The sequence below is a fragment of the Silene latifolia genome, chromosome 1, assembly GCF_048544455.1.
Source record: "Silene latifolia isolate original U9 population chromosome 1, ASM4854445v1, whole genome shotgun sequence".
In the NCBI taxonomy this organism is placed as follows: domain Eukaryota; kingdom Viridiplantae; phylum Streptophyta; class Magnoliopsida; order Caryophyllales; family Caryophyllaceae; genus Silene; species Silene latifolia.
The window spans coordinates 192,026,688-192,037,445 of NC_133526.1; the positions used below are offsets into that span (position 1 = coordinate 192,026,688).

Sequence of the window (10,758 nt, forward strand, 5' to 3'; positions counted from 1 at the left end):
TATAATATTTGCATTGAGATCCCTTAATCGGGCCCATCACACGGTTCTAGTGAATTAAAACTATATAGTATAATTAATTTGTATAACTTTCTTTAATTACATTGAAGTCCCTTGATTTCTGGATTTAATATATAGTACTAGTATTGGTGCCCGGCTTCGCCCGGGCTACCTCTACTTACCATTAATTTTTTTTCATTAAATAAAATTACTTAAAGTTGCATAACCCATAAATTTATCATTAATATATTTTTTTGTGACATATCCTAAAATTACAATTAAATAAATTTTGAGACAAATTCACTACTACCGCTATTAATATTTTACTCTTATTGATGAAACAATAGTAATAACATTTCACTACTTGCCCGTAATTATTGTTACTTTCACTATTCCCGCTGTAATCATTGTTACTGTCACTACTGCCGCATTAATATTGATAATTTCACTACTCCCACCGTAATTATTGTTACTTTTACTATTGCCACATTAATATTGATTTCACTACTCTCGTTGTTGTTTCTACCACTTTCACTAATCTCGCTGATAATATTGTTACTTTTACTATTCAAATGAGTGATTACTATCATATAACTATATCTAATGTTACTACAATTCTTTTCTTTACTGACGGAATTACTTTTACTATTTAGGCATGCAATTTTAAGAGGATTCTATATTTATATAAATATATTACATATATGCATTAAATCAAATCGAAACAATTATGCAATATTATATATTATGGAATCTAACTTAATTATTTATAACCTACTTATATTATATTTTTGTATGTTAAATAATTAACATCTCTATACATCTAATAAACTATAAAGTTTAATAAAATTGCATAGATTTTAAATTTAATATATAATTTTATGATGATAATAACTAATAGCATAAGTGTACATGTTTATACTAATTAATTATTTTATTTTAAGGAAATTTACCATCTTCTAGTCTTCTATAAATATTTAGGAAAATTATCAAACATTTTCTTTCTTTTAGTCTCCTTGAAATTGACCATCTTAATTAATTATTTTATTTTAAGGAAATTGACCATCTTAATTAATTATTTTATTTTAAGGAAATTGAACATGTTTTAGTATCTTACAAATGTTTAGGAAAATTATCAAGCTTCTATAATAATTTAATTTTAACCCAAACTATATAATATTTGCATTGAGATCCCTTAATCGGGTCCATCACAAGGTGCTAGTAAGTTTAAAACTATATACTCCGTAGTATAATTAATTTGTATAACTTTCTTTAATTACATGAAAGTCCTTTGGTTTCTGGATTTAATATATAGTATTGATTGATAGAACACTAAACAAAGACAAATAGGAGGAGATAATAGTTGTATACTTGTATGGGATAACACAATATCCTCGATCCTATAATTTCCCCCTCTTTATTTAAGAACATTGTAATGTCATTGCTTGATTCATGAGTAGACCTGACAAAAGCAACACGATTCGATTGATCCATTCTAAAAAGGCTGACTCTAGACCCAAAGTTGACCCGAACTACATCACCTGAATTGGACCCGAAAACCCGAATTGGCCCGACCCGATCCGAACATGTCTCAAGCATTCTTGACCCGTAACTGACCCGACCCGAAAATGACCCGATCCAAAACCACTAAACCCGAAAATGACCCGACAAAATATAACTCTAATTGAACCAAAAAGACTTGAAATGATTTTTTCTCTCTTATTCATTGACCTGAAAATGACCTGACCTCAAACAACCCGATCTGCTTGACCCGAAACAGACCCGACCAACAAACCCGAAACATAGCCGAAACTCGAACTGACCCGTCCCGACCCGAATTAACCCCCGAAACTCGAACTGACCCGTCTCTACCCGAATTAACCCGAAATCAATGAGAGACCTGAACTTACCCAATCCAAACTGGCTCGATCCGACCCGGTTGACTCGTTTGCCAGGTCTACTCTTGAGCACTTAATAAATCAACTGGTAAGGGCTATTTTAACTTGAATAAAGGTCTTGTGTTCGAGTCTTAAAAACGTAATAGTATGTGTTGAAACTCCCGAGGGCGAATTTTACCTCTTAGTGGTTCTACCCGGCTCGAATTTGGACTAAACCAGATAGTCTACTCCAAAAAAAAATAACATTGTTGGTCACATTTTGTTATATCCACTTTTCTACATTTTCTTCATATTTTAAGCTTTGCTATTCTATCACGATATTATTACTTCCTATGACTCAACAAATTCCCTATTTACTAAATGAATAGGCCAATCTACGTTTTTTTCCCGCCTAAAATATTTTCTTCTAATTCGGCTTTTAACTTTTGCATTCTACTATGGGCTAATACTAATGTAAAAAATGATTCCCAAAAAATATTATGCATAACGTTCTATTCTACTATGTGCTAAATGTAGATCAAAACAATGATCTTACCCAAAAATAACGTAAAATCTGATTGCTACATATATTATTTGATTGCCAGAAAACGTAGATTGATTTCAGCAAAATATAACTTATTATCTTACCAAAGGATGATTATTTGATTGCATATATTATTCTGCAAATTATAGTTGCTGAAATCATTATAAGATATCAGAAAATGTAGATCATATCAATGATCTTGCCCAAAAATAACGTAAAATTTGATTGGCAAAAAATAAGTATAAAATCCTCAGCCAAAAAGAAAGAATATACCGTCAATCATTGTTATATTGCTACAAGTAAAAAATCCTCGATCAATGCCAAAAATTTGGGTTCATATATTATAAATCTCGAAATATATCTTTCACAATCGAAATATATAAAATCATTGCCAAAAAGAATATACCGTCAATCATGCCAAATATCGCACGTCATATAATATCTATTCAAAAAATATCTTCAAATTAATATTACTCATAAGACCATCCTCTATATACTAAAAGAATAGGAAAAGTTTCAAGTTTTCCCGCCTAAAGCACATTTCCTATTTTGATAAAATCTCTTATCTACTTTCCTATTTTGATATAATCCCTTATTTAAAATTCGTCTCTAAGATTTTTGTAATAAAAAATTCGTTCTTATGCTAAATCGTACCTAAAAGATATGCTAATAAAAAATTTATAAACAATTTCATTAATTTTGTTTAAAAATATACACATTTCATGACATTACTCAATTTTTTGGATTAGTTTTATAGTTAACTTTTTTTTCTAAAAATAAACTCTATAAATAACGCACATTCATTGCGCGGGATCTAAACTAGTTGTTACATTTGATTAAAATATTTCTCACAACATAACAAAAGTGTAAACATCTTGTTGAGTCGGAGAGAGTATTTTTTTATTTATTTTTTGAGACACCATCTCGATATTATATTACCTCAATTTTAAGAAGAATTTTGTCGTCATGAATTTGTGTTTTTTTTTTTAAGAAAAACAATTCCTACTAATTGTGTTAGTAGAACTTTGATCATCCTAATTCCAAGCTAGCATATAAAAGTATATAGGCAAAGATCTTTTGGTTACGAATAACATATATAGATCCAATTGTTTAATGGCAAGTCTTGTTTCAAACAGTCAATTCAATCTAAAACAAATATGATGGGATTTTATGACCATTTTATGGTTAAATGTAATCACAATAGTTCAGCTAGTGTTACCGTTTATAGTAACTTTTTTTTACCAAAGCTGATCACATTTAGTTGTAAAATGGTCTCAAAATCGAGAAAAAGGAATATACATCAGATGTAGTACCTCAGATTTTAATTTTTTTTGAACATTTGTGTATTTTTTCTACTTACGTCTCATTGTTTCAAATGAAAAGGGTTGTCTGAAAGAGTGAAGGGAGACCAACTGGTGTTTAATTATGTGAAGGACATGTGTCCTTAAACCATGAGGTCGTGAATTATGAATATACGGAATTTGTGTTTTTGATGTATTCATCTTACATTCATTTTTTTTCTTAAAAAAATTGTATTTAAATGGACAAAATTATAACATTTTTTTAGAATCGCTAATTAGATTTCTAACTAAATTTTTTAGCTAAATTCATAGCATTTGTATAAATCCTTGGGGACTATTAGGTGCTTAATAAATTGTTAAGATTATAGAGGGAAGAGTATTTCATAAGGTAATTGTATTGATAACAATGTTGTTGTGTTGTTGATATCTGTAGAATGATCGGTATTTATAATACCTTACAAAAAACATTAAGCATTAATAAAATCCTGGGACGTAGCCGTCACTACCAAACCCTAGATGGTAGCCGACCATAATGGGCCTAATATCCTAATATAAATATTAAATACTACTCCGTATCTTCCATTTTCCAGGAACATGTTACATTTCGTTTGGTTACATACGGGAACTTACAATGCCTAGGAAGTGTCATATCACATGATTTTAGAATTCATGTGAATTAGAAAATGTTGTTTGGTTACATGTAGGCATTGTAATTCATGTACGTAAGCAACTTCCTCCATTATGGAGGAATTGGAATTCATGGGAAGTTCCAATTCATGTGAATTGGGGTAACCAAACAACCTACCCATTTTGCAATTCACATGAATTAAAGTTCCTGTGTAATTTAGTGGGCAACCAAACGACCCCTAAGCCTTCATAGTATTTGCTAGGGCTATTAAGTTCGTGATAATTTGTTCCATTTCTTTTGAGGTGATTTAAAAGTCATTTTTCGAGTAGGTGATTGACTCCTTCCATTCATCCGTTAAGCATTTTCCATTTCTTTCAAGGTGATTCTAGACGATAGTGCTATGTTCCTAGCGTGTGACGGACAGTGTACATGGAACGAACGTATATATGGTATAGAACTCATGTTATCAATTTTATGCATCAAAGTAGGCATGGAATGATCTTTATTTCTGTCAGTTTGACTGTTGCAAATCTTGCAACTACACTACTGTGACACCCTTAAACAACGCGATAAATTAACACCTAATATCTACGGAAAAACTGGTAGGATATGTTTGTAATTGGTCCAACTATATAAAAACCTGTAATTTCAAAACTTTTTCGAAACCAATCACAACATTTCCAACATTCCCAAGAGGCGGGTGCCAAAACCTGCAATGCTAACGAACTAATTTACATGCCATAGCTAACGATAAGAAAATGTAGTGATACAAACCCAAAATAGAAAAGGGAGACATATGTCCCTTCAAATTATATACAAAACCAAAAGTTAAAAGGTTTACTATAAGAATAGCCAAAACTAGGTCCAAGGTTCCTTATGCTCACTAGCTCATCTATGACCCCAACAAAGCATCAACAACCTGTTAATCGCATTTTATACAAACACGAAAGCCACAATTCAGTGGGGAGTAACTTCGAGTCCTCCCAGCCACGAATCGTCATAATTAATGTAACATGTAATGAAACATGTAAACTATATGAAAATTTAACCTAATTTCCAAGTATCCTAACATATGAATGCTAAATTGACTGATTTAAACTATCATGTGAAAAAATATAACAGGTAGTAATCCAAACTCTATCAACCATAGCCGGCTTGCATCTCACCTTCTATGATTCATAGAATCATCAAACAAGAAAGGGCAATATATCAAAGACAGGCATAAGTTCTTAGTACCGTCAATAGTCACTCTGTAACTCGAGTCTATACCACGAGGTAGGGAAGGTAATCGAACCGGTATCTTGGCCCAGCGGTTAATATTAATAAAACATGGCCAAGACACAACACAACCCTAGCCTAAAATCTGCGCAGACCTAGACATGCGGATACACACCACCGCACCCAAGACCCACAATTTTTCTAAAACAAAGTGAGTACCCTAAGGAGTCCACCAAAGGGTTGGCTAATACTTAAGCAGGCCACTTACTATCAAAATAAGTAACGAGGTCCTGCCCCAACTTGGATATAAATCCACTAGTCAGGAACACAAAGGCTATCAAGCAGTGAACATATACTCGTCAAAGACTATAAAGACCTATCTATGATGAAGGCCGAAATACTCACCTAGGACCTAGTCCCATCAAAACATGGCAATTATTGCTATAAAATTTACCTTGAGCCTAATCATTACAATTTCATCTTATAAATTATCCTAACATGTGATAACTATCAATATAAGCTAAATTTTACCAACCTCATTATCTATACTACTAACATTATTCATTTTAAGCCATTTTATTACCATTTCATTTTATAACCTATACTAACATATGCTAACTACCAATATAAGAATAATTTCTACTACTAATATGATTCAATTTAAAAGTGTACTCATATGTGACTTATACAACTATAACATTAATTAATCCGAAATGACCAATATTGTACGAAAAACCGCGAAACAAGCAACGGACCAACCCGAGCCAACCTCAAGGCCTGCCGTGGCCTGCCGTGGGCCTGCCGGGTTGCTGGCCGTCACCCCTACACCTCTTTTTTTCCATTTTTGTTCATTATAACATCGTCTAAACACTAATTAATCGTTCCCAATACAACTATGTTAACTTAAACTAACAAAAGACATAAATTAAGCATGCATGCATCAAATTTTAACATGTGAAAATTACTACTCAAACAAAAATCACCAAACATACAAAAACAACAAAGATTGTGACGATTATTCGTCGAGTAACTCGAAATATGTTACCTTAAGCTAGAAAATGAGCAATTAGCACCTTAAAACCCAAACCCTAATATACACTAGCCGCTATCCTCGACAATATACGAGTCCCCAAACTCGTCTTCCAAATCTTCACCTAAATAAACAATAAAAACACAAAAATAAGTATATAAAACCGAAATTACCCAAAATTCGTCTTAAAACAACTTCAAGAAAACTGAAATTAAAACATACTAGGTTGTAGTTCTCGACGAGAGGATTCCGGAAATGTAAATTTCGTGAAAATCCGATAAGAAATGAGGAAGTTGTGACGATTTTTAGCTTGAAATGTATAAAAATGGTGTTTTGGTTTATTTAGAACAATGAAGAAGATGAAGGAAGGAAAGAAAATCGGAAAAAAATAAAGGAAGGGGGACTGGTCCGCGGGAAAGGGAGAAAGGAAAGGAGGGAGTCGGGTTTGAGTCGGGATTTTACGAGTCGGTTTTGGCTCGTTTCGATAATAATTAAAACCGTAGGTCAAATGCAAAATCCGACAAGACCAAAGTTTTTAAACACGAGATTACAAGAAAATTGAATACTCATACGACCCATTTCCAAATTCGTTTACCCAACGTTCAAAAGAATTGTCATTTTCCCCCCGATACGCCCTTATTTCGAAATAAAAAGTTTTACACGGTTTAAACTATTTTTAAACATCTCGAAACTATCAAAATAAATACTTTTCTTCAAAATATAATAAAATTATATTTCTTTGAATTATTTTTACTTTAAATACTTAAATATCAAATTTTATTTGATTAATAAATTATTTTCGAAATATATTAACGGTTCGAAATTACGGGGCGTTACAACTACTATTGTGGATACCTCATACATTTACCTAGATTCTATATGCTTCCACCTCCTATTTTGCCTCTTCTATTTTCGTCTTTGATTTACTTAATAAATAGTCAAGTGAAAGTATATCAGTAAATAGACTATATAACCATTTGTATTGGTTGTATAGAAAAAAAACCCGTGTTTTAGAATTATTTAGTTGAGCTTAGACCTATAGATTATGAGCTTTCTTTAAAAGAATCCGAACTTCATTATAAAAATATTGAACTTAAAAAATTATAATTAAACTCAAAAATAATATATAGGAGCTCAATTAAATTTTAATTTTTAACATCAAAAAATTAAATAAAAATAAAAAAATATAAGAGCTCGAAAAAAATACACATAAACTCAGGAAGATTGATTATGGTTGTACAATGCTCTTGTACAACCAGTTGTATAATACTCCGTAGTATTTTGCGATATTTAACCATTATGCACTTTTCAAAGAGGTATATATGGTAGTTACCATTAGTAGAAAAACCCCTACCGTGGCGGTCCTAAATGATTTTTTGTGGCGGTTTTTAGAAGTTTAGGGTCCGTCGTATATCGCGGCGTCGTATAAACTTTACAATGGTTGTACGACCGCCGCTATAGCTCGCCTATTGTGGTGGTTGTTATAAAAACCGCCATTATAGACTTATATAAAATGACGGCTGTTAGACAAGAACCGCCACTATAATTCATCTACAGTGGCGGTTATTTTCTGAAAACTGTCACCATAGATATTTCAATAATAACTTACTATCTCAACCCGATATTATATGTTCTCTATAACGTCGATTGTTGTTAAAGAACCACAACTAAAGATAATTATGACGTCGTTTGTTAGTAAAGAACCGCCACTAAAGGTGAACTAATAGTAAAGAACCGCCACAAATAGCTTCTTAAATACATTTTACGTTGTTTCATATTAGAACCGCCACGGTAACACTGACGTAATAGGGGTTTTTTCTAGTGTGTACGTAATATAACAAGCGGTTTCACATTTACTTTGTATGATTATGTAAAACCGTCTTACACAAGACTTTGTTTTTAACAAATTATATATAAAAGGATTTTCATAATTTAGCAAAGCTTGTTCATTACAACTTTTACAAGGATCCAAATTGAAAGAAACAAACAATTTGAAGCACAAGTAGTACTTCAAATATAGCACTAGTACAAACCCTAGCATGCATATTAAATTAAACCATAATAATAATACAAACTCCATTAAACCATACATAGCTTTTTTTTCCTAATTACCTAATAATAATCCTAATTAAGTCACTCTCATAATATCATACATAGAAGGTAGGTAGGGAGGACAGTCTTATTTTCGTAGTTATATTAGGATTTAATTAAGTAGATAGACGTATTTAGCGTCTTCGAGCAGCGGTTTCTCGTTGGCAATTGAAGTAGATAGACGTATTTAGCGTCTTCGAGCAGCGGTTTCTCTTTGGCAATTGAAGTAGACAGCAGCAACAGGAAGTCCAAGATTGTTGTTTTCAGCAAACGTGCGAGTGCAGAATCGATCTCGAATGGTCGGAGTCCCAACGCTTGCCCTACGCTTCTGCTTGAACAGTAGGAACACAAACCTGTGGATTCCTATGTTTGGCTTTGGCATCTCATAGCTTACAATCTCTTTTCCTATATTTATAACCCAATTTAATTACATCATTAATCGAATCATATATACCCTCTCCGTCACACTCAATAGTTAACCTCATTTCGTATTTGTTATGTAGAAAATTTTGAATATGGAGGGTTATTGAAAATATTCGGATTTTCTAACATGTGCCCTTAGAGAAAGTTTCTTGAGAATATTTCACTAATTATGGTAAATGTAAGTTTGTATATGTATTTTTCATAATTTATTCTCAACAAACTTTGTCTAATTAACTTATTAATAGGGCACATGTTAAAAAAACCCATGAAAATATTATAGTGTTTTAAATTATGCGTCTATATATTAGGTTTAGATGAAAATTTATATGATCGATGATCTTACCAAAAGTGGCATCCGTTGTGCCTGGAATGTCGGTCACAATCCTGTAACATACACAATACTCGGTTATATATATACACATACAATAAATAATACGGTATATAATATAATTAGTGAAAGTACAATAATAGATAGTGTAGTATAATAATTAGTAAAAGTTTGATCACAAATTATAATCAGATGCAACTACCAGTGTAAATGCTCTTTCAGATATGGATCACTTGGCCCGGGAACATCCGGATCAGTCATAATCTGCTCAAAATGTAAACAAATGAGTTAAGGTTACAATGATTAACATCTTAATAATTACAATAACATCAACAAAAACCGAGAAAATTCAAATATGGTCGTTCTGGGTGATATTCATGGTAAAGGTTCAAAATATGTATGGCGAAACAAGGATTTATATATGAATGGGAAAACAATGATATCGGGAAGATTCAAGTATCGTTGTTCTGGGTGTTATCATGATAAACGTTCATAATATGTAGGCCAAGTCGAGGATAGATGAATAATATGAACCCTACATACCATGATATATGCATGAGGAAATAGTTTATAACAAGATTATAATAATTAGGAGTATTATAAGAACATGATGACATGATTAAAAGGAATTGTTATTGAAATAATAATAAAATTAATTAAATTACCAAAGTGAAGAAAGTTTTCATGTCAGAATCATAAACTTGAACCCTAGGCTTAAGGGTGACAGAAGAAGGGAAGAATTCATGACCATTATAAACTTGTTTGTTAGAAGTATAAGTGACAGACATAGTTATAGATGGATAAAAAGGGTCAATGACATCTCCGACTACTCTACCAATTATAAGAGGGTTTGACTTTGCCATTTTCTAAGATGATTATAGGTTAAAGTTATGTTTTTTTGGTGGTGTTTTTCAAGAAGGGTTTTTTTGGAGAAGGTTACTCTTGTATTGATGCAATTGGTGGGGGTATGATCTCATTGTATATATAGGGGTGGTAAAGTTATGCTTTTGCATCATTTATTGAAAAATTAAATATATTGTGGGGGAGGTATGTTGTACTATAGTTGAAAATTCTTTGTATTATCTGTTAAGTGACGCGTTATAAAGTTATTTTTTTCGAATCATTTTTAAAGGTTATTGCGTTGAAGTATTGTGAATTTGATAGGACGTGAAAGGGATGCCACACTCAGTGATGATTTGAACTTTTAAGAACTATCACTCCAGTTTAGCTGGCGGTTTTGTGCTTAATGATGAAAAAATTAAGGTATTATATAAGGAATATATGTTATGTCTTTAATTGAATTCTTGTTGTTCATCCTTGACAT

General features: G+C 31.9%; 1 protein-coding gene across 1 annotated transcript; it reads right to left on the minus strand.

The window, feature by feature from the left end:
• Positions 1-8,694: 8,694 nt before the first annotated feature.
• LOC141618122 (CEN-like protein 2) lies at positions 8,695-10,337 on the minus strand. Its single transcript, XM_074435253.1, has 4 exons — positions 10,100-10,337; positions 9,637-9,698; positions 9,450-9,490; positions 8,695-9,088 (listed from the first exon to the last, which is right to left on the minus strand). The coding sequence occupies exons 1-4, from the start codon at positions 10,295-10,297 to the stop codon at positions 8,871-8,873; spliced, it is 519 nt and encodes a 172-aa protein (XP_074291354.1). The 5' UTR covers positions 10,298-10,337; the 3' UTR covers positions 8,695-8,870.
• Between the last annotated feature and the right edge of the window lie 421 nt (positions 10,338-10,758).

Excerpts from the sequence above, each read along its gene's own strand:
- LOC141618122 (XM_074435253.1), bottom strand. The coding sequence starts at position 10,297 with ATGGCAAAGTCAAACCCTCTTATAATTGGTAGAGTAGTCGGAGATGTC. Across the intron at positions 9,699-10,099 it reads TGAAAACTTTCTTCACTTTG|ATTATGACTGATCCGGATGT; the intron begins GTAATTTAATTA and ends CATTTTGAGCAG. Across the intron at positions 9,491-9,636 it reads CTGAAAGAGCATTTACACTG|GATTGTGACCGACATTCCAG; the intron begins GTAGTTGCATCT and ends TGTATGTTACAG.